Genomic DNA, 25,670 nt, shown 5'->3' with positions numbered 1-25,670 from the left:
GCTCACACCTGTAATCCCAGCAGTTTTGGGAGGCCGAGGCAGGAGCATAGCTCAGGAGTTCGAGACCAGCCTGGCAAGATAACGAAACCCCATCTCTACAAAAAAATTAAAAATTAGCCAGGCATGGTTGAGTGTGCCTGTAGTCCCAGCTACTCAGGGAGCTGTGGCAGGAGGTCAAGTCTGCAATGAGCTATAATCATGCCACTGCACTCCGGCCTGAGTGACAGAGTGAGATTTTGTCTCAAAAAAAAAAAAAAAGGCAGCTAATATACAAAATATCTTTTATCAAGGTTTTTGGAGGATAGGGTATAGCATTAAAGAAGACAGGACAGACGATAAATAACTAATTCAGATCTTAGCTAAGTATTTGAAACTGTGTCAGAAATTTCTACATATTTAAGAAAAAGTACATGGCAAAAAATTATGCCTGTTTAACAAAATATTTCTAAGACTCTAAACAATATATTTTTATTTTGTTTTAAAGAATCTTTGATTTATTGAGAATCAAATACAATTTAAAATGTCTCAATTTAAATTATACAGTCAGAAGATGTTACTTTGTGATATTTTATTAAAAAGTATACCATTGACAAAGATGAGTAGCCTAAGAAAATCAGACTGTTTCCACTGATCACACATATTCAACAGTCCTGTTGTTTAAAATCACATCTCTTTGGTGATTCTAAATAACAATCTGAACCATAAAAACAGCTTTCCTCTGTCCAGCCTGGAGTTCTTCCTTGAACTCCAGACCTGTACATGTTGTTGCTTTTGCAACATCTGTTCTTATAAATGTAATTGAAACTTAGCATGTCCATGATCTTTTTCTCCAAATCTGTACTTCTACAGTCTTGCTCATTTCAGTAAAATCAACTTTATTTTACTAGTTACTCAGGCCAAGAAGTCTTTGGTCATTCCTGTCTCCTATCTCTCTTTCACCATCAGATGGTTTTGATTCAAATGAACTCATAGCCTTAAACTTTAAAATATATACACAATCTATTACTACACTGGACAGAGCTACCGGTATGTCTCACCTAGATTATTCTTCTACCTCCCTAAGTGGTCTTGCAGCTTTCTACGTTTGACTCCTCATTCTATTCTCCACGCTGCACTCAATGCTACTGTTAGAAAGTCTTAAACTTTCTTAAAGCCTTCTAATGGCTTTTCACTTCACTCAAAGTAGAAATTAGTCCTTAGGCTGGCCTATACTAATTTCCCATTACTTTTCCTCTTATTTACTCTGCTGTGCCATACACACTTTTTCTATGCTGTAAACACTCCAGGCACACTCAGCTTCACAACATCTTTCCTTGCTGTTCCTTGGAACATTGTTTCCCTAGATACCCACATGTCTTGCTTCCTTACTTCCTTCCCTGAGCAACCTTTCTAAAATTGCAACCAGTTCCAAACCCATCTACCTCATCCCCTTGTGACTAGAATGTAGGTTTCATGAAAAAGGGGTTCTTGTCTGTTTTATTCACTATTGCATACCAGACCCAAGTAGGGCCTAGCACATAAAAGGTGCTTAGTAAATATTTATTGGATAAATAAATGAATCCCCCAAAATATCAAGAAATACTATCTCTAAATTAATGCTATCATCTCAAGGCTACCTGTAGAAAGTATTTCTATTCTTTATATTTGATGGTATCACAGGGACTTGCTTGATTAGTCTGGTTCCAAGAGTGGTTTCAAATTTTGTCTTACACAATTTAGCAGAAGGGACATATACATTAACATGAAAACCTTGCAGCTAATGACCACATATATATATAAAATAACAACCTACAACAACCATTTACGAAGAATAGTTGAGAGAGAACTGAATTGGGGGTTAGCATATAATTTTAGGAGATATTGTCACTATAATTAGCTTACAATTTGACCTCTTCAGGCCTTAGTTTCTTTATCTGCAAAAGCAAAGGACTGAATAATTCTTATAATTATTGTTTTACTGCTATTTGAAAAGTGGTTGTCCCGGAAAAGAGAAAAAGAAAGTACTTCTTTTGGCGTTTCATGGTAGTCATGTTGGAACATATTGAAGGGGACAGGAAAAGCATTCCAAGTTCAGAAGCAGATTTTAATTTATGGACAAAATTGCAAATGCAAATTTGAAAATTCCCCATGGAAGTGGTGTTTTATTTCAGGTAAATAACAGCACAGAGGTAGTAGAGAAGAATAGAGGGAGTGCTAAACTGCAATCAAGCGCCTTGGTTTCACCAAGAAACTCACTGTAGAACCACATGGAGGTCTCTTAACGAGTCTGAGTCTCAGAGAACCCACCTACACAGTGAGAGGCTTAGTCTAGGCCAGTGGTTCCCAAATGCTGATCAAGGAAAGCAATAATTACTGAGCTCTAAAACCCACCAGCAGAGAGTCTGATTCAGTGGCTGAAGACATTTTATTTTTTAAACGAGCAACTCATCCAGTGTTGACATAGATGATTCACAAAGCAGCATTTGGGAACCACTGGTCTCAATGATCTTTAGCGTCCCAATCAGATACACTGTTTTATGACCTTGGATAGAACTGCACCTGAATTTCATGTGGTAAAGAAGTCACTTCTCCGGCACCTCTAGCACATGGTTATCCAGTCTGCTTGAACAGTTCCAGGGTTCGTGTAACTCATTATCTCCCATTCTACTGTGGGCCAGTTTTAATTGTTAGGTTTAACTTAATGACAAAATCTGACTCAAAGAACATGATTCAGGTTCTACTTTCTGAAGAAACTAAGAATGAGCCTTTTTTCTACTTTTACACAAAAGTCTTTAAAATATTAAAAACAGATAATAACATTTTCCCGTAGTCTTCTCTAGCTAAATACATGACTTTCTTCAAGTCCTTCACACAAAGCAAGGTTTCCTAATCACTGTGTCCCAAATACAATTTCAAAGTAACAATAAATTCAATTTTTGGCAATATACTGTGGGTTTTAATCTTTTGTTGACTAGTGAATAAGATGTAAATAAAAGGAGGTTTGAGAACATGTTCAATTTCTAAGTGTTCCTATGAAACCTAATTAAATCTTTCAATGGAAAAGTTTTTTGATTTTTAATATCAAAACACATGAATTTTTTACTTACCATTTTAAAATATTTTGAGTGCAACAGATCTTTTCAAAGTACATAAATAGCTTAATTCAACTATGCTTTAATTAAAATAATGTAATTATTTATTTAATTAGGTAGAAGTTCTGTATAAGGTTAAATATAAAATACCAATCATGTTGGTATTTTCTTCCATATCACTGTATCTTTGATCCTCATAGCAACATTGTGAAACTAGTGTTAACAGTCCCTTTTTAGATCTGAGAAAATTTCTGAGGTCCACTAAGATTATTTCTTAATCAAGAGAAGAAACTAACATTTATTGAGTCTCCAATATATTTCCAAGTATAACTTTAAGCACATGTACATGTTTTCTCCCCTTTGACAACTTTTTAATGTTAAGTGTTTTATAGAGTGAAAATAAAGGCAAGAATGGTTATATAATATTAATGAAATCGTTTTTAAGAGGAAATGTTAAATTTTAAACTAAGAGCTTGTCCAAGTCATTTGTGCTAATCTCAAGATGCTTCTGAATATAAATTTCTGTATAAAATAATGTTTATGTAATTAATGTCTTTACCTACTGAAAATTTCAAGTGAGAAACCATTTATTAGCACCCAAATGATATAAACAAACCAAAAAAGTGACCCACTCGCCTCCCTAAATAAACAATATGAAACATCAATGTGACTGCCAAACAAAGTGGATCAACGGCTACTGAAAATTCAAAAGATGTAAAATTTATATTTTTTGGTTTCTGTCTTTAACTTGCACTTCTATTTTCCAGCGGCATTCTGTTTCAGTCTTCTTTTATGCAAAATGGAATATCATTTGTTCATACTCAATTTATTAACAGAATACAAAGTGCTTTATCAAAATAGATGGAGCTGGAGCAGAACAGTAAGAGGATAAGCTCTCCCATACTGTTTATTATGCAACAGAAAAGTCATCATGAAATGCCCCCACAGCATATTTGTAGAAATCATGCCAGTTTAATTATCCCTCAACTATCTCACATAGGTCAACTTATGATTTCCCCACTTTATTATGAAATTATATCTCTCTACAAGTTAGACATTAAAGCACTGTAAGCCTTTAGGCAAGTGAGTCATTTCTAGTTACTCTGGTACCAGCCCTGAAAATAAAGGGCAATGTACAACGATGAGGCCTTGTGTGTGTCAGAGACAGGTTCGATGACGGTCCTGTCTAGTTGACCTTTTGTTGCTACAGATTTCTTTGCTAAAGAATATTTAACTGAAAAAAAAAACAACAACAACAACAAAAAAAAAACCCCCAAAACTTATAGTACTATACCTGCAGGGTAATTCCACATGCTATTCCTGTTAACTAAGAACAAGTTTTCTTCACTGTACCTACAGTTAAGCTAGTCTAACATTATTTAGCTTATTGAATAAAGCTTTTTTTTTTTGTAACATTAACATTTCTGAAATTGGAATCCATCTAAAAAAAATCTATGGTGTCTCAGATATGATGAAATACAGTATGTAGTAACATTTGGACATTTTATTTAAAAAGCATGAGTTGCTAAACAAGCAAACGTTGTACAATGGATTCTCTAAAATATCCTGACTAAATAAAGCTGAAATGCCTCTTCCTATAGCTCAATATTAGAGAGACCCCTTAAAATTGAGAAATACCCTGGATAGCAAGCAAAGAATATTCAGGTATTCCAAAACACTGGAAAAAATGAGCCCTACCACAGAAAAAAATAAATCTTACTCTCAACTACCTTCTGAGAAGAAATAAGCCTTTTCATATAAAGTAAGCATTTTGGAGGGTATTTATGATGATAAAACTATTGCTAACAGCGTAATTTTCAATCATGTTGGTATTTTCTTATAAAAATGATATGAAATCACCTCTACACTACTCCTGAGTACTGTGTTGTTCACACTATACGCATGTGTCCGCAGGGCAACACACACCCATATTCCCATCTCTTTGGCTTAATCAGAGATGATAAATATCTTTAAAGTATTTTTTAAGGCTATGTAAGTGTTCAAGTTTTATTTTAACCTCTTATTGATGGATAATTTTTTTTAAAAAAAGATGGAACAAAATAAAAAATTTAGAATTCTGAGGGCCTGCATAGGAAAACTTAAACATTAATTAACATTTTACATTTTTACAAACCATCAGGAACCAGAGGCAAAATAACTCAGGGGGAAGGGTAGGAATAATCCTTGGGGAAAAGGTAAGTTTAACCAACAAATGTTTATGAAAACTTAAAAAAAAATTCTTTGTAACTGCAGTGGCTCATAACATTTTAATAACAATAAAATATAACTTTCACTCCTCTAACCTAGAGATTCTTTAGTACCACTGACATTTTGGGCTGTATAATTCTTTGGCATGGAGATTGTCCTTTACAGTACTTCTACTCACTAGACGCCAGCAGCGTCCTGCCCACCCCCATCTCCTCAGTTATAAAAACGAAAAATGTCTTGAGACACTTTTGTCTCATCCAGTGGAAAAACTAATCCCTGTTGAGAGCAAGGCTCAAATCTTTCAGTTACCAATCAAAAAAAGGTTTTCCTATTTTTTGGAAATCACCTGAAATGCAGAAAACCATTTTAAAAATCTACTTAAAAGTAATACTGTTCCAAGTTAGTTTTCTAGCTACAGAAGAAAAAAATAGGCACATTTATCTCACATTCATCTAAGCATTTAAAATATTAGGATTTATAAAGTGAACACCTTAAAAATCTGAAACACTAAACGTCAAATAAGTATCACCTTTATTCCCTTATGCATTCATTAAATACCTAACCTATTCATGCAGCCAGAGGTAGAGTAGTATATTCATTTTCCATTACTATGGAGGCTAATATCAGATATCTTTGCTTTAAATAATTTATGTTATTTATTATTTGCAACAAATAACTGAGTGAGTGCTTAATTCTTGCCAACTGTTTTTGCTTAACTCGAATTATATGTACTATCTTACCGGAAGAAGAGATAAGTCAATGTAATAATACTATCTTAGGTTAGAAAATTCATAATACTCAAGGTTTGGTTGTAACCACTCTTCCCTGTAAATGTTCAAATAATATAAATACTATTAAAATACAGTAATCAGAATTCAAGCACAGTAAGCCATATACAAGCATGGCACCGAAGAAAACAAGCTTTAATTCTAGCTAGTATGGTTCTTAAATTACTCTTAAATGCCTAACTTACAAGCAATGCAGTTTAGAAAACGAGACAACTCAGAAATTCAAACATAAAGGAGAAGAGGAAGAAAAGTCTTATTATTTTAAAAGTAATTTTAAAAAAAAGTCAGTGCACAGTTATACAAATAAGTATTGGACTTTCTCAATTATGACTGAAAAATTCAAATGAGTTCCCTTGTTTTTAATAGCATTTTAAAATTGAAATATACATAATATTCACCATTTTAAAGTATACACTTTAGTGCTTCCTATTATATTCATATTGCTGTGCAACCATCACCATTATCCAATTCCAGAACGCTTCTATCACCACAAAAGGAAAACCTGTACCTATTCACAGTTAGTCCTCTCCTCCTCCAACCATTAATCTACTTTCTGTCCCTATGGATTTGCCTATTCTGGATATTTTATATAAAGAGAATGAACATGTAGCCTTTTGTGTCTGGCTTCTTTCACTTGGCAGAATGATTTCAAGGTTCATCCACAGTATAGCGTGTAAAAGTGCTGCTTCTTTTTTTTACAACTAAATAATCGCTTGCTTTTTCTAGCAAGTAAGTGAAACATTTCAAGTACTATGTTTCAGTATGTCACCTGAAACATTTTCAGCCATTCCTGGAGGCCTGTAGGCGGCTGGACAGATGTAATTCGGCGTCGTTGTTGCCCTTGGCCATTGGCTGCTCTGAGGTCCCCAAAAGTTGTTGGTGTTGCTGAACATGGTACAAGCCCAGTGGTACTACAGAAAAGAAAGAGAGAAAGAAAGCGAGAGAGAGAGAGAGAGAGAGAGACAGAGAGAGAGAGAGAGAGAGAGAGAGAGAGAGAAAAAACAAGAGTGAAAGCAAAGATAAATACTTATTAATAATAGATTCTAGTACAAAGAATAATGATCTGGCATATTTCAAACATCAATTCAATTACTTACCTTTCTCCCAGAGATCACAGGTACATAAAATCTACTTTACTGTTCTTACAGTAAGTTTCCTCCCTCCTACATAATACCTGTTATTATCCGGGAAATGCTAATTGCAACCAAGTAATAGAATCTCCATGAAAAAAACTGTAAGTTGTTAATATATACAAATAATGTTAAAATATTTCCTTAGAACATGTGAGTCCCACTTCTATGACTGGTCTTCAGTGACATTAAGTAAAAAAAAGTTTAAATTCTCTTTATAAAAAGGGTTGTGATACTTTATTAATGCTTAATAAAACTCAGACATAGAAACAGTATGTTCAAATGTTTTGAATTTCAAGAGTCACATTAATTCTTTAAGTTTGCCCCAGATGCCTTCAAAATTGTCTGTAATATTTCTCTCTAATTTTTTATTGTTATATATAAAGGTTGGTCTAAACATTTGCCAGGACTCAGTCTTAATCAGAAATATATTTAAGTATTAAGGACTTATTATATGCACAAACAAGATCATCTAAACATTTTTATACAATAATTTAAATTTTGAGATTTAACTGCCTCAAAGAACTTGAAATTCAATTCTGCCATTAGTAAAATGGGGACCAACTAGATAATCTCTCTAACATTGTCTAACTATTCTAAAAATGACTAATTAATAGCAGAAAGAATATAGATATATAACTATATTATGAATGTATTAAACTTTCCTTTCTAATTTCTGCATGTAATTAAACTCAAGGTAAATACTGAATATCCATTTTAAAGACATTGGGAAAAAAAGCAGCAGGAAGATCTGGTTTAATGAAATTATGTTTAAAAAGAAATCCTCACTCAATTCATTGCATCATAATAGTTAAGAATCAAACTGTGATAAATTACTAGTAAAATAACTCCTCCAGCTTTGTTTTCTATGCAGCATTATTTTGTTAAAAAATCTGTCTCTATCACCAGATTTTACAGAAAAGTCTTCTTATCTACTCCCTTTAAATCCTGTAATAGTAGAAATCTAAGAAAATCTCTAACATTCAACAATTAAGTCTATCTTTTCTTCTTTCAAATTCAAAGGTAAGTTCTATTTTCTTTTTCTCAAAAATAAAATAGGATGTGTTAATAACAAATTTTCTAAGAAAAAAAATGTTGGAAAAAAAATCACAGTTCTATCTTATTAGCAAATGTTTCAAAAATATCACAAAACATCAAATATATACCTTCCTAACTGAGAGTCAACCAAAAAAAAAAAAAAAGGAAATAAATATGCTGTTTGGTCTGACTTTGCTTTAATAAAATTATACATTAACAGGCTAAAAGTAAAACGTGTGCCTTTTCAGTTGCTTTTTCAATATAAAAAGTGAGCAACTAAAGATAAATTTTACTAAAATTCATTCTGTAATAAAAATTCAGCACTCATTTAAGTTGCCTTAAAAACAACTGAACAATGTAATACTTTTGTCCCAATATCAGCCATATTAATAAAAGACTGATACATTTTAAAAATAGCATTAACAGTTAGTTGCACATTAAATGCAAATTTCTCATCCAAGATATACTTTATCACGACTAGAAGGGAAAAGTACAATGAAGTGAATAGTTTCACTTGTCTCTCTATCCCTCCACACCCTCTGGTGGAAGTGCCAAAACACAGTAAAACTGTCAAAAGGCAAAGAGTAATGGGAAGGGGGACAGTTAACAGAAGAAAAATCACACAGAAAAGAAGCTCCTGAATAACTAAGAGATAGCTTTATTTTTCTCTTCTGTATAATCTCTTCACTTTCGAATGTAAGACTGTTCTAATTATTACAATTTCCAAATTTCATAAAAGAACATTTGAAAGAAATATTTTCTACAACTGAAATAAAAAGCAATTTCCCTGTAAGAGACACAATCTGTAATAATGTTCAATAAAAAATTACATCTGAGCAATGTTAGTTTTATTGCATCTTATAGAATAAAAAATAACTAAACCAAATATTTTGAGAGAAAGGAAGAAATGTCATAACCATGAAGTTCTTATGGTTTCTACTGTTAACTTTCAATCACTTATTTTAAAAACTGGCAATTATACAAAAAATTCTTTTTTAAAGACCAAAAAAAGCTCTAAGATACTTCTGTCATTTAAATTATAAAATACGACATTCCAAGTGACATTCAAAGCCATTTTTAATTGGCTGGGCAACAGACATTGTGCTTAAGTTAGCCTAATTAGTGTGAGAGTGGGAAAAATTTCATACTGATATAAAATCCAAAAATGATGGACTGAAGTAGAAAAATATTACAATTATATTTAGTTGTTATAGAAACCATTCTACTGGTATAGGAATGCATGTGTTAAAAACTTAAGACCTACCAAATAAAAGGAAATTTCTAACATATTGATTTCATGAAATAAGATTTAGTTAGTAATTGAGTTTTATTTCACTGCTAATAAATGTATTTTCAAATTTCCACACACAAATGTCTACCCTGTAACAGTTGTTGCTATAGGAACAAAATACAGATGCTCATATTCATATTTTACGGTTTTCTTTTAAAATTCCTTAAATTTTGTAATTTTAAATTTTTGTTCACAAAAGAATTTATTTGTGTCATACTTCAAATGTATTAGTAACAAAACAAACTATAGTGGTAGTCCTTTTATTATTTAAAATGATATAGTTCTCAATTTCCAGTAGTCTCAAAATGTGTTAAACACTCAACCATACTATTAACACCATTATTCTATAAGAATAAACTAAAACACTTTCAGAATCCACTCTAAAAAAGTGAGAATCATGAGATAATCAATCATTACATTTAATATTACCTTGTATATTCTGAGACTTTGCATGGTTTCTTTCCCAAAGAAAAAGAGCGGACCTCAGAACCATGGTCCAACTTTCTTTTCATCTATAAGGTAAAACAAACAAGATATGTTTTTAAAAAATTATCTATCAAATCTTGAGTTAGCATGATTAATATTTTAAAATTATTTAATTTTCATATGTCTACAATGGCAATTAAATATATAAAATAAATGTTTAATAGTTTCTTCTATTTGTTCTACTTTGTTTTACTCTGAATGGACTGGAAAGGTGAATTTTTCCTCCTAATATTTTATCCAGAAGAACAGTGTGTGATGATTTGAAAACTGATATTCCTCATATGTATACTCTCTCTCTCTCTTTATCTCTCTCTCTCTCTCCCTCCTTAAGGTGATATGTCTTTCATGTTTTCCAATTTAATAACCAACATAGGGAAAAATCTCATGTTATTCCACACAGAATAGAATCATATTTAATATGCCTTTCTCACAAATCATTTTTCTGTAAAAACATGTTTTAATAAAGATAAACAAAATTCAAAATCGGAAATAAGTATGAAAGTAACAAACTCAATTTTAAACATTCAGATCATTATAAAAAGGTAAAGAGCAGTATAAATAATCTTGAATAGTGATAAGGCAAAGAGCAATTAATATGGACCATAAGGACAGTTTAAAAAATAGTAAGAGAAGTCTGGAGATAGTATAATAAAGCTGAGGGGAAAAGTCATCAATTGATATATATACAGAATATAGCTCTATTGACAGATACTCAGGATAAAATATTCTAACTTGAAACAACAGAAAGATTTTAAAAGAATGAGTTATGCCTCTCTATAAGGTGTACCCAAAATCTAAATTTTAAGGTGTTTATAATGCCATGTTATACTATAAATATATTCACAATTGTAAACATCAATATTGAAATATTTTATATGACTATATGTATATTTTAAAACTAGAAAATAAAATCTGGTAAGATTCAACTTTTTCCATTTCAGCAACCCCTTTTTAAGATTTATGTCCACTAATTAATCACTGTATTACTCCAAGTTACAGGAGGAAAAATACTCCAGAGTGATGGAGAGCTATCCTCATGTGTATAAGAAGGTAAAAATCCTTGCTTTGCAGTAGTCTTATTTTCCTACCTCTTGCCTTACATAGGAACATCATAACATAGCATGATACAATATAAATACCAAAGAGACTAATAATCTTTTGGAGCCACACTGAATAATAAAGACTATGTTTTTGTCATCACGAAGAGTTTTCTAAAATACTGGAATGATCTTATGATATTAGGGGCTAGAGGTGAGGGTACAAGAAGCTCATCTACAATTTATACCTTAGTTTACGACATACCTACTGGAAAGAAATGGAATTGGTCTGGCTGGGTCTGGCTGGTTTCTTCCCTTCAGAAGTTTCTGTACTCATTACATTGTTTTAAAGTGATTCCTCTCAGAAACCATTATTTTCTTTCTCCAAATAATTTTATTAAAAAGCAAACATAAATATAAAAGCTGAAGTACATAGGTAACCACGTGTTTCCATGTATATAATTTATAGATACACATATATACACATACATGCAAATGAATCCATTAGGAAGGTCAGTCAGTACAGACTATCTTAAAATCTAGTTTTTTACAACTTCCACAAATTCTTATCTTTATCATTAGGAGAAACTTTGATATTTATTCTAATTAAGTTTGTAATACTGGCTTCAGAACTTCCCAGGATATCTTGTAAAAAAACATTGGTGCAAATACCATTTGCCACTAAAAGCAAACTTTATTTCCATCTTAGAAATCCTTCGATGAATAAACAGTCCAAAATGTGTATCAAGAAAACCACTGAGAAAGGATTTTAATAACATTTTATAAAGTAAAGCACCTTCTGTATGACTACAGAAGTCTTTTAAATACTGTCCTGTTTACTGAAAATACTGACTTCAGGACCAAAAATTAATTCTGCAATTTTTGAGGGGTACAGAAAGTAAACAGGATCTTTAAATATAAATCCCAAATAGTCTCATGATTCTATACTTTAAAAGAGTCAACTAATGAAAAAAGAAAAACTATACATAAGGTATAGAAAAACTGAAGGCAAAAGGTTCACTAAAAGCCAACTAAGGATAGAGTATTTCCAGGTCAGCATTTAATGGAGCCACATTTCTAAAGTCTTAATATATTTTTAGCGAAAAATTCTCAGATTAAAATATACATTTTATCTTATATCTAAAGCTTTTTCCAGCTTACAGTCTTCCCATTATTTGCTTACATTCATGATATAAAGCAGAATACCAGACATCAAGCTACCCACCAAAATTAGAGGATACTGCAGCCATCTCTGATGATACAGATTTTCCTTCTCAGGCAGGCATACACACACAATCACACAGCATAGGAAGAAAATAGATTACTTACTTTGTAAAAAATCATTTTTAATGTGCCGTAGAAACCCATATTTTCTGTATTTTTCCCCTTCAGTGATTCTGTGCCCCCGTGTGTCCGGCTGCTTGGCAGTCTCTGACAATATAAACCTTTTTCAGGTAGGTATGTCACAGATTCTAATGTGGACATGCTCAGGCACGTCAGAAAAGGAAGATTAGGGAGCAGAACCGGCAACAAAACTCCACAGTAAAGGCAAATGCAGCTCAGTATCAAACCGCTTCTCGGGACACACATACATACATGCAGCTTGACTGAGGAGAACTCGAGGGAATAATGAGAGAGAACGGAGAAGATTATTGGAGGAGACTATGCCCTGTCAAAGCCTTGACTGAACAGATTCCTCCCTCAGCAGCAGAGGGATCAGATTACATCTTCCCTTGAACACAGAATGGTGCAGTCCAGGATTCAGCAATGCAGACTGCACATCAATTATATGGTGATCCGCTCCAGGGAACCCGTAAGCACACAACGCACTGAACAGAGGGAGGATGTGGGCAGCAAATGAGACCGCCCCCACACAACAGCCCCCTCTCCCCTTTCAAACTTTCAGGAGGTTATTTTTGCATTTTGTAAAACCTGCATTTTTGAAGAGTTTTAAATAGCAAGGAACATTTCCACAAATAAGTCTTTTCAGAAACATTTTGAAAATAGGATATATTTTCATACGGTCCCCCTCAACAGAAGCAAAGCATGCTATTTTCACTAACTGTCTTCCTACAGTAGTCCTGGCACAGACTGATCAGATTTTTCCAAGTAGCTTGGATGGTACAAAACAGGCAATCCCAAAAAGAGAAATTAATATTCTTTGGAGTTCACTGACAATAAAGTAAACTGCTTTGGAGCTGATAACATTTGCAGAAATTATGTAATCTAAGTTACATTTCAATCTGCATATTTTGGTATTGATTTAATAAAAACATTCCCCATGCTTTTCCATTTCAATCATTTAAAACATAGTAATTTTCAGGAAAACTGCCACACACTTCATCAACCCTTATTAATCATGAGAATATCTTTTTAAGGTTAACAAACTAGCACTACCTAAGTGTGTGAAGTTTGGCCAAAAGGCTATTTTCTCCCAAAAAGAGCAAACACTGTGCTCACTGGCGAGGCTTGCCATTATTTGCTAATTTAATCTGGTGTAAACAGGAGGCACTGGACTTCTCTCTCCAAAATAATTTTGACAATCTATATTGCTTATCATTAAAAAGGCATTTTACATAATAAAGGTGCCAAAGTTTGCCAGAAGGCAACATTTTTCCTGTAATGACTACTACACAAATCTAGGTATTTCATCTTGCAACTTCCTTCACAACTAGCTTCAGGCGCAATTATAAGATTCCTTGAACTAGAAAAGCCCATTATTAAAGGCCTAGTTAATTAACTCCTACCCTCCCCATTAGTGTTCTTTATTACAAGTAAATTGTGTCTATAGTTATTAGAAAGTATGTTTCTCCAGAAGGACAAAATAAAACAACCATTCGGACTTAACTAACATTTTAATACTCTCTGCTATGGTGGTAAATGACTTTCTTTAGTAAAATGATTCTAAATACTGCATAAAGTAGTATCACAATTTTAAAAATAAAAATGTTTACCTTTATAACTAAGACATTATGTCAATGGAACATCTTTTGCTTTAAAACATAAATGAAAATAATACAAAATTTTATGAAGATGTACATCTTGAGTCTTCTCCTGGAAATTATATTCTACTGCCTACTTTAAATCTCCTACCTGGCTCTTAAATTAATTCTTATTCTCAGGAACAATATGTGTATGTACCCAGCAGAAGTTAGCTATCTAAATAATCTCATTTCGAAGGGAATAAAAAAAAAATTTTTTTTGGACTTGTTAGAAATGGATCCATAAACCCTTTTGTTACAAGTTCTGGGGACTCAAGATTTAGGCAAAGGGGGAAAAAGTTGATTTTCCTCCATGTTCAGGGCTATAAGAACACCTGAACCTTCATCTAGAATTTGTCAGTGGTAACTAGTTTTTCATAAGACAAGTGGAATACTAGTGCTATAATAGTATTTATTTTGGCTTCAACCGAAATCATGTCCTATTTCTAGTTGAACTAATCTTTTCAAATTAAGTCTACTCAGTGAAGAAGAGATCAGCTTAAATGAAGTAGGGGATAGTGTCTCAAAACCTAAAGAAAATATCTCTTCACTTTGTATATTCAAAGGACTGCTCCCACGGTTACATGGCTCCTACTTAGGGCTGTGAAGTTACAGGAAAATCTGTTCCCCACAAATACCGTTTATGTGTATATTACCCTGTAGATTCCTATTTTATTACCAGGTTTGCATGGTTCAAACAGCAAAATGATAAACAAAAAAAAAGTCTACACTGAGAAGTCTTTCTACTACTACACATCCTCTATCTACCACGGTTCTTACTTGGGAATGATTTTTACTAATTTGTTTAAGTGAGAAATGCCTATGTTCATAAGTATTAATGAAGACCTTCTCTTCCCAAGTATTTAAACAATTTCCCCTAATATCTTATGATGTTAATTTGAACTGTGAAGAATTTGTCAAGCAAAGCTAGTCAACCAAGCCTCTAAATGAATTTCCAAGTAACAGAATAAAAATGATTTTCAACATTCTCTGATGTACTATCAATGAAAACTATGACCTATTTATTATATTACTGTCCTCATCATCTATATATGAACAAAGCAAATAAAATTCTCATATTTCTATTTATAGCATTCTTGGCTAAAATATAGTTTGAAACTTCATTCAGATTTAAGTTTTTAGTAATATAATATTTAAAAATCTTTGTGGGTTTGTATCTGTATTTATCTATCTTATCCCTACGACAGAAACATTTTAAACCATAAATCAGTCTATTATCTCTGTTAAATAAGCTTATTTCTTTAAAGTATTTTATGCCTTAGACTAAAATATAAAGTAGTTTAAGTTCACTGGAAAGAAGGTCAACCAAACAGCTAAGTTAGTCAACCAAACAGCTAAGAAAATGCTTATGTTTGTCGTCTACATTTTTAGAATTACTATTCCACTATATTAAAGATATTTTCATTACAATAAAGTAAATTTTCATGTAATGTCAGCTAGGCAATCACTTCTCGCATTCCATACAAAATTAATTTTTTATTGACTGACAACCTAGAAGTATTATTGAAAATCCATTAGTAAAGGGAACAATCAACAATAAGGTCCTGGAATAAAATTCATCTGCTAACTCAGACCCAATGTTCATCTCATCACAACTCCACCGTGCTAGGTGTTGAAGTGCAACTAGTGTGCTAGAGTAGAAGTTAGCAGTAACAAGGGAAAAAAAAAAAAAAAACAGAACAAAAATATGATGATATCTTTGCCTCTGGAGAATAATACCCATAGAATCATTAACTTGTGAGCTCCTACTAGAGAAATGGCTCTCTCTGAGCAAATAATTGGGATGACTAAATTTTTAGAAGGGCAAGTTGTGGTAAAAAATTTATATACAGTGAGAAAAATATAAACAAATGGTCTTAAATGAATCACGTATCTTCAGAGAAATACTTCTCTTTATACATAACGTCAACATAAAGGATAAAGTAGTTAACAGAGTACTTTACCTCTTCACTCTCAAGAGTTCATTATTTCTGTCTTATATATAATTCTTCTGTTACTGCAGTTATTATAGTTCATTGTCATTATTTTTATACATCGTTCTCCCCTATCTAATCCCTAAAGATTCACATCTTACTCAACTTTATTTCTAGGACATCCAGAAATTGACAATAATGAGTATTTTTGAATAATTGGCCATACAAAGAAAGAGTAGCATCCACAGCATTATTTTTCTAAAGCATAAACATATATTACACTCAGTACTAAAACGTTTAACTCAACTAAAAAGTTTATAATTAGTAGATAATATTATGAACACTACTGGTTCTTTTCATTACTTTGCTAATATTTAAAAATATACTTCCATTTTATAGTAGTAGGAGAATGTGTTTGTATTCCTACGTCAGTGATTTTATTTTTATCATGACAACACTCTTTACTCTGGAAATGAGTAGGAAACCACCACAGTTAGCTGTCTTGCCCTCAGCACAGAACTTAGATTATAGACAGTTCAAAATTTCAGCATCAATGAAAGGAATGCCAGGCATGTTGAGACTGAAATACTTTTTGAAATTTCACTAACTCACTATCATTAACTTTCTTGAATGTGAGTGCTTATTAAAAGACTTGTTTATTGAAACTGGCAAATGAATAAACCTGTTCTATTACAGATATCAATTGAAATAGTATATATGCCCCGCATCTACATTTTCACTAACACAAACAGGTAGCAGCATTGATCAATAAGTAATTTTCCACATTTACTCATTCAGTAAACATTTGCTTAGCACCTACTTTGTGTCAGGCACAAAATATTATATATGGTAATTAAGATTTTGTTCTTTCTCCATTGGAAATATAGTCAATTAACACAAGAGCACAGTGTAATGTAATATACACAGACATCTGACTGTTAGAACTCATACTGAAATTAGTTCTAAAAAATTTTTGAGAACATGTAAAATAAAACAAGATGAGCCAGTTTTAGTTCAAAACTAACATCTAAGTAAACAAATACTGTGACACTAGTGCCTTAGAAAACAATCCCAAACACTAAACACTGTGATAGATAATCTTATTTTTGGGGGAAGGAGATGTTTACAATAATAAATATAATCCTAATCTTAGTAAATCAAGCTGCAAATCAAAATATTATAGATGATTGCTTTTAAATAAATTTTAATGTAAGTATAATTACAGAAGTAATCTTTTTTTTTTTTTTTTTTTTTTTGAGACATTGTCTTACACTGTTGCCCAGGCTGGAGTGCAGTGGCACAGTCTCGGCTTACTGCAACATCTACCTCCTAGGTTCAAGCAATTCTCATGACTCAGCCTTCTGAGTAGCTGGGCTTACTGTCATGTGCCACCATGCCCTGCTAATTTTTCTATTTTTAGTAGAGATGGGGTTTTATCATATTGGCCAGGCTAGTCTTGAACTCCTGGTTTCAAGTAGTCCACCCGCCTCAGCCTCCCAAGGTGCTGGGATGACAGGGGTGAGCCACTGTGCCCGGCCAGAAGTAGTAGTTTTTAATTCTTGAAGTTTAAGCTATTTAAAACTTTCCTTACAAAGATGCAGCCTCTGATGATTTGACACAAATCAACTGCAATATCAGTTCAAACAGTGATACTGCTTCAGATTGGGCCAAATTAGTCATCTGATGGACAGATGCACAAATGTATTTATCTACAAATACATAAATATACATACATACAGAATTTGTACACAATAATGCAAGTTAAGAATTCTATTTATGGCAGCCACAGAAGAGAATAATGAAGAAGGGGGTTTTACTTGTTCCTTTAAAATTTATATCATTACAGAGCTGTCAGACTAATATTAAGTCAACATTCTCTACTTTTTCACAGACAGCCAACATCAGTGCAATAATCTGACAACAAAGTTAGCAAGTCACCCTGGAGTTTACTCTGATTTATCCAGAAAGCAATTAATCTTTCATGCTTAAAATCCAAAATAAACTACCAATAAGCATTTGGAATTCATAAATTTCCTCTAAAAATTTTATTATCAATTCCTTAAAGTATTATCTTCAGTAAAGTAAGAAAGATATAATGGAAAAAAAAGTATAAAAAATAAGACTGACTTCAAGAAAAATAAAACCACAAATATGACCCAGGAAAGAATTTAACTTTGGAGAAAGAATGATATCAAATTTTCCTCAATATAAAGCCTAACCTCTATTCACTTTTCTGGTTTCTTTACACAAATCCATATTTATTGCTGCTGTTTGTGACTTTCAAATATATTTACCTGGCTTGAGAAAAATTTTCCATAGGTATGATATATTAATCTTGTATTCATTTCAAGAACGGTTTAAAATTCTGAGATTAATTTCCTAAATTAGTGATTAGTCATGATAAAAAAGTTTTGAGAGCTAAAGACTAAAAATAAGGTACAGCCACTGAATCAGCAAAAAACATTAATAGCAGGAAGCCATAGAGTGATTCTGGATGCCATCTAATTCCTCTTTGTTTGTGGAATGAACACAAGCAATGAAACTAGAAAAACCTGGCTTTAAGTGTAAGTTTTGCCATGACCAGAGTGTAATGTCAGGTGGTTACTTGACCTTTACGAGTTTCAGTTTTCTCTTTTTATAAAACGGTAATGAGTATACACCTACCTTACCCACCTAACCTAGAGAGTCACTGTGAGGACACAGAAAATGCCTAGCACATATCAGATACCCTAGAAATGGTAGCCATATTTGACAGGTGAGAAAAGTAGGTAGAGAATTAAGTGTCTTGCTCAGGCTTATACAGCTAGCTATATTTAGAACGTTGGTCTCTGGTCCCCAAGTTCAATAATTCTTACTGATTTCCATTAGATATGTGGTAGTTCAAGTTAAGCTAAAAAACGAGACATTGCTAAAGAAGAAGAAAGTATTACATTTTACAAATAACAAGTAGGTATGTAAACTACATCTAAGTCTTGATTATTCAGTTTACTGAATCATTATTTCAGATCCATATAACTATGCTTCTACTACATGTGGAAATCTGAGGCTAAGGCCTGGTGATGGGGGAAAGGTGACAGAAGCTGAGATTAAAATTTAGGTTAAAAAAGGTCAATTAATTAAGAAACAAATCACCTCCTATGTCCCAATATCTGTGAAATGCTACCAAGGGCAAACAAAAACATTGCAATTACCTTCCTCCCACAAGATACTTAAAATCAGGTGACAGGATAAGAAACTAGGCTGGGCATGGTGGTTCACAACTGTAATCCCAAAGCTTTGGAAGACTGAGGGTGGAGGATCGTTTGAGGCCTCAAATGATCCTACAAGTTCAAGACCAGCCTATGCAATATATCAAGACCCCATTTCTACAAATAATAAAAAAAAAAGTTACCTGGGCATGGTGGTGTGCACCTGTAGCCCTAGATACTTGAGAAGCTGGGGCAGGAGGATCATCTGAGCCCTGGAGTTTGACGTTGCAGTGAGCTATGATCATGCATTCTACCCCAGCCTGGATGACAAGGCAAGACTCTGTCTAAAAACAATACAAAACAACAACAACAGAAAACCTACCAAAAAAACCAACACAACAAAAACCACACAGATGGGTGAAGCAGGAGAATTGCTTGAACCCAGAAGGTGGAGGTTGCAGTGAGCTGGGATTGCACCATTGCACTGCAGCCCGGGCAACAAGAACAAAACTCTGTCTCAAAAAAACAAAACAAAACCCATAAAGACAAGAAACAAACAGAAAGCAATACTGGACTACATATCAATTGCCAAATTGGGTGAAGTGGGTCAGAAAATGGACAAGTTATTTAAATAGTCTGAAAGTTCATAAAAGACACAGTCCAGCTTCTGTGTTTAAAAAACAGAAGTTTGGTAAGTATGGAGAGGGACAAAGGAAATTATCATCTGTGGACCTGAGATGTATGTGGAAATAATGACTATTACTAACTTGTAGGATTAATAGCGTCTATTAGTCACTGGCCTTACAAGGTTCATTAGGTGATAACCTATGTGGTGCTATTTTTCCTAATTCAAACACTTAATACTAGAGTTAAAATGTTATTTAACTTATTGTTAAATTTCTTCAAAACAGTTCCTGTTATAACTCAACCTTCCATTTTAGGGCATTATGTGCCTTTCTGTACCAGGAGAACTTTACGCTGTAGGTATGAAGACCACTGACTTTTTCATTTTAGTTACAAAAGCTGACAAACAAGGGGACTGTTTGAACAGGCATTCACACTAGAAATCATAAATACAAGCAAGTTATACTCTTGAATATATGGGGTAGGAAAACAGTACAGAAAACATTCATTGAAACTGTGTATTTCCAGAAAAAGTTAATGAAAAGACAATCCAAAAAGTTACTCAGGGCAGTAGGTGAGTACATAATTCACCGATTCTTGCCAACATGTGACTGAAAGAACCTCTGCTATTCAAAAATGTATGGCTCACTAAGAAAATTTTTATCCTGTTCTACCCCCAGCCCTTTCTCCCCACACCTCCACTGTCTAGCCCCCAGACTCAAAGCCTCCTTTCTAAAGAACAGACTTCACTATAGAGCATTTTGAAGTCTCGGAAACTGTTCATCATATACAGAGCTAGGTGACTGTAGAAGGGTGGCTGTAAAACTAGAAGGCATTCAAAAACAACATAAAGTATGGTGCTTTTGAAAAAAGCATGTATTTTAACTTATGTGCATGCACACTGTGTATGCATAAAGAAAAGCCTAGAAAAATATATTTAAATGTTAATCATGGTCATCTAAGTGGCTTAATAAGAGATTTTCCCTCTTTTCTCTTGCCTGGCAATAAACAAGTATTCTTCGTATAACCTTCTGAAAACATACTGTGTGTTAACAACAGTCCTAGACACTAGGTATAAGGTGATAAAGAATGCAGATGAGCTCCCTATTCTCATTTAGTTTACATTCTGGTGGGGGAGGAAGAAACATAAGTAAGTTAATAAATGAACAAAATAATTCTATATGATGCTAAGTTCTAAGAGAGAAAAAAACAGTGCTATGATAGAAGTGAGTACTAAGGGTAGTAGAGAAGTGTGGCTAATTTTGAATGTTATTGCCCAGGAGACAACTTTTAAGCCAAAATGATTACGTAGAGTCTGGAATCAGCAAGAATAAGGCCAGTCTGGCTAGGATGAAGTGATTGGGATAAAATGAAGTCAGGTAAACACAGGTCAGATAATGGAGCCTCTTGCAGGCCATGGTTAAAAGTTTGGAAGCACGATGTGAAGTCATTGGAAGGTTTCTAGAATGAAAATAACAACATAACTTATCTGTATAATCTTTGGCCATATTATTTCTGTTTTCAAAAATGTATATAAAATTGAAGATCACTCACAAAATGATTCTCACTTTGAGAATTTACTGAAATTAGAGATACAGAGAAAAGGATATAAAGCAGTATTTGAATTATTTTCAACTCTTCAATATAACAATTACACTTCCATTTCCCTGATCACTTGCTACCACAAGACTAACTCTCAAACCAGCACCTATTCCATGAGATCCCTGAACTTACAAGAGGAAGAAAACTAGACTAGAAAACAGGTAATCCTTAATTAATGTATGCCACATACTGAACACTATTCTAAGCTCTTATATCTAGTACCTCAATTCTACGAGAATGAAGACATTATCAACCATATCATATCTCTATCTCCTTGCCCTTCTACTTCCTGTGTTCTAATTTTATTTTCCTCTTTGAGAGTTAATTCTTTTTGAGGGAGAGAGAAATTGGGCTCAGATCTCTAAGACTATCAATGTATCTCCATCTCTTATTTCAACAAACGTCTATTATGGTGAAAGATGTGGTTACCCTTAGTCATGGAGGTGAGAAAATACTTTCTCAACTGCTTCTCTGTGATCGCAAAATAATTCAAAACATAAGCATAGAATCTCAAAGCCAGAAAAAGCCTTCAACCAATGTTTATTCCTACTCTTATACACAATCTCACCAACATGTAGCATTCCAAGATCTGCTTAATTTGAAACACAGTTGTTATTCTCAATTCTGTTATCTTCTATTCGTTTGCTTACTAATTTTGATAATTATGTTCTATTGCCAACATTTGACGGGCAGATACAGAAAGTCTAGATTCATACGTACTGCACTTTTTAAAATACAGGCATCTCTTCTCATCAAGCATCTTACTAATTTTCCAGAATAATTCAAAATGACAAGGCATAACTTTAACCAATCTTTTAAAACGCTAGTTATGAAGTAAAGTCTGCAGATTCAAACTGATTTCACTAATTCAAAAGTATTTACTGGGTACCTATTTTGTTTTGGTGCTAGGCCAGTGATTAAAAAAAAACAAAAACACTGGGTTTTTGCTCTAGAATGTGTGCTTCACCGTGATCTTTAATCAATTCTTTAATGTAGCTTGCTTGTTCTTTAAGTAGTCACATATTTGACACAGTTGTCAAGTAAAGGAAAGAACCTAGTAATCAGGTCCCCACTACATTTTAAAAAGAGGAGTCTATTCATTTTGGAAACATCAATTTAAACTTTAAAGGAATTACTATATAATTTAACAAATGGCATTATTTGCTCTTAAAAAATCAAGAATTCTATGACTAGCAAATACTTACATGATCCCCTACCTGTATATAAGATTCCAAAAGACTCTGATCTATAAGACTCACTGTAGCACTTTGCTATCACAACATTCTTGTCATAGAAATATTTTATTCACAAACTAATTTTCTTAAAGTTTTATTTTAGCACATAATTTAAAAAATATTTACCTATAATCAAGAACTCCAAATGTTTGAAAACTAGCTTTCACTGGGCACAGTGGCTCAACTGAGGTCAGGAATTTGAGACCAGCCTGTCCAACATGGTGAAATCCCGTTTCTACTTAAAATACAAAAATGAGCTGGGTATGGTGGCATGCACCTATAATCCCAGCTACTCAAGAGGCTGAGACTGGAGAATTGCTTGAACTTGGGAGGTGGATGTTGCAGTGAGCTGAGACCGTGCCACTGCACTCAAGCCTGGGCGACAGAGCCAGAGTCTGTCTCAAAAAAATAAAAAATAAAAAAACTAACTTTGAAAGCTTGTTACATTTAATATATGACTCTAAAAACTCCTTTATGTGGAATGAAATCATGAGTTTCCCACCACTCACATGAGGGCATGGTATATAATGATGAAATGATGACTACTAAACAAATATGCATTATAACTAAAATTAAGAACTGCCCTGGATCTGAACAAGTACATATAGCTGTGGTCTGTTAAGAACTGCTACATGGTAAATTGAGACCACTTTTTAAAACCAAATCTTAGATTTCTTAAAATGTAAGCTTATGAGTCAATGTATGTTCATAATTCTGTAACATGAAAAAATCCTATGAGGAATAGTCTAAATCTACCCAAAATAATATAAATTCAAAGCTAGCAAAAAGTTGTGGAACTTTAGTGTAATCTTAAAATTCCAATACTTTTTAGTTCATAAGATAAAGAAGACACACACACACACTCCTTTCTTCACTTTAAACTTTTCCTTTAAAGTTATCCCATCAACAGACAACACAGCATTTTAAGAAAGAACATAGAATAGTTTTCAAGAGAAGATAAATGAAGACATGTTAATCATCATGATCACAACATAAACAGCAAAGATTAAAATTAAATGGTATTTTCTAAGATATTTTTATTCACCTTTTATTAAACTATTGCAATAAACAGATATTGTTAGACTAAGACGCAATTTACCCCCCACCAATCCATCTATTTCAAAGACTTCAACTTTGTGAGATTCACAATATTTATTATGTATAAGTAGCACAGGAAAAGCTAGTAACTGAGAGCAATTCATGTGAGTCTCTAACCCCAAATTCCATTATATCATTATCAGTCTCATCCAAATGAATCCTGAGTCATATAATGGTTCTCTATTTTCTAAACAATAAAACAAGAGAGAGAAAAAATTAAGCAGTGATTCAAATGTTGTATTTTTGAATATACTAACCACATTTGAGAAATATTTGTCCAGGGTTACTAAAGCCAAGCACTAAACAAAAAAGATGCAAGATTGAGCAAGATGTAGTCTCTACCCTGAAAGAACTCCCAATTCAGGAGGGAAGGACAGACAAGTCAATAAAAAATGACAAATTCATTTGACTAATAAGTGAAACTGCTTAATTTGTATAACAATATGTACAACCAGAAAGAGGAAGAGATAATATTTTCAAGAGATGCACATGGCAATATTTTAAACCAAATGATAAACACTAGATTTTAAACTGACCTGAATGCTCTTTCAATGCCCACTATCAAAGATGCTGTAAACTTTATTCCTGTTTGAATAAGCAACTCCTTTTCAAAAAGATGTTTTCTTAAGAATATAATGTGTACAGGAAAGGAAACTCACTATATGTCAGGCTTTCTTCCTAGGTGTTTTACTGATATTAACTCAATGAAACTGTTTAACAACTTTCTGCAGAAGGTACTATTATTATCTCTATTTTACAGACGAGGAAAGCGGCACAGAGAGTTTAAGTGACCCTAAGGTCATTTAAGGTAGATGGGATTTGAACCTAAGGAAGTCTTGGTCTTCAGTTTACAAAACAAAAACAAAAACAAAAACAAAAAACAAAAATAGGGTTCTCTATATACAAAGCAAAAAATATTGGCAGTTTAAATACGTCTAAGATGTATTCTTAGTTATTTCAGTATACAAATGTGTGCTGAGCATATGAACTCTTACTAGAGCCACTGCAGACAAGGAAAAAGAAGAGATAGACTAGGCAGCTATTTGTGTACTGTGATACACTTTACTTCTGGGAATTTACCAATAGCGGCTTGATAACAAATTAATACACTACTGCCAATGCCTCCACGTGGTTAAGAACTGCTCTTGTTATCTGTGGCATTATATTGAGGCCAGACAATCGTCAGTGGGCATACTGGAAGAAACACAACACCACGAGTTTTGCTTCCTTTCCCCAAACCCTCTAAGAAGTTCTATGTCTTACTCTCCTTCATTTATGTCGTATGCTTTATTTCCCTAAAACATGAAATAATGAAAGAGAGTTGAAAACACAAACATCAAACGATCTCCACTGGACTGTCCTTTCAGTGAAGCTTACTAGTTTTTCTTCTCCTTACCAAAATGATTTGAACCCTACGGAAAACTGACTAAAGTTATGTATCATAACATTGATGAAAGAAACTGCTTCAAATGCTCTTTGTTGATTACTCCAACCCAAACACACTTAACAAGGAACTATGACTTTTTCACTGAAAATTTTTTCAGTACACAGCCTAAAAATACTTGACTTACTAACCAAGTAGTAACATATTCACAAGATTTCCATCTGAATACACAGAACACATGCTTTTCAATGTGTGGCTATTGTTTGGGCCCTGTTTCTTAACTTCATCACATAAGACCTTTTTTAAAGAGCCAGTCTATCTTTAATAATTATCCATTTGATCCATGTGTGGTTATCATTCCTAGCAGTGTATTGATACACATGTATCTCTGTGATTTTATCTTATACTTTATTGTCTCAAGTATCTCTATAATTATATTCTACCTAGGATACATAATTACAACAAATGCAGATTTATATGGTTATTTTAGTCTGCCATGGACATTCTCATTCAATTTAATAGTTACTTGGTTGCCTACCATAAGCTAAACTAAGTCTTGTGTCTGTTTCATGGCT

The 25,670-nt window shown here is 33.2% G+C and overlaps 1 protein-coding gene across 4 annotated transcripts in view; it reads right to left on the bottom strand.

Moving 5' to 3' along the window:
* FBXW7 (F-box and WD repeat domain containing 7) overlaps positions 1 to 25,670 on the bottom strand; it is a 227,986-nt gene that overhangs the window by 18,473 nt on the left and 183,843 nt on the right. For 3 of the 4 annotated variants that reach the window (XM_074396821.1, XM_003927974.4, XM_003927976.3), the window contains 2 exons: positions 9,956 to 10,038; positions 6,837 to 6,978 (listed from right to left, as the gene is read on the bottom strand). In XM_074396821.1, coding sequence (XP_074252922.1) covers positions 6,837 to 6,978; positions 9,956 to 10,038 — 225 coding nt within the window. Of the gene's footprint in view, positions 1 to 6,836; positions 6,979 to 9,955; positions 10,039 to 12,378; positions 18,015 to 25,670 lie in introns of those variants that run through there. The other variant, XM_003927973.3, reaches the window with a different exon arrangement.

Source organism: Saimiri boliviensis, chromosome 3 (genome assembly GCF_048565385.1).
Source record: "Saimiri boliviensis isolate mSaiBol1 chromosome 3, mSaiBol1.pri, whole genome shotgun sequence".
NCBI lineage: Eukaryota > Metazoa > Chordata > Mammalia > Primates > Cebidae > Saimiri > Saimiri boliviensis.
This window is presented reverse-complemented; position numbering and strand designations above follow the sequence as displayed.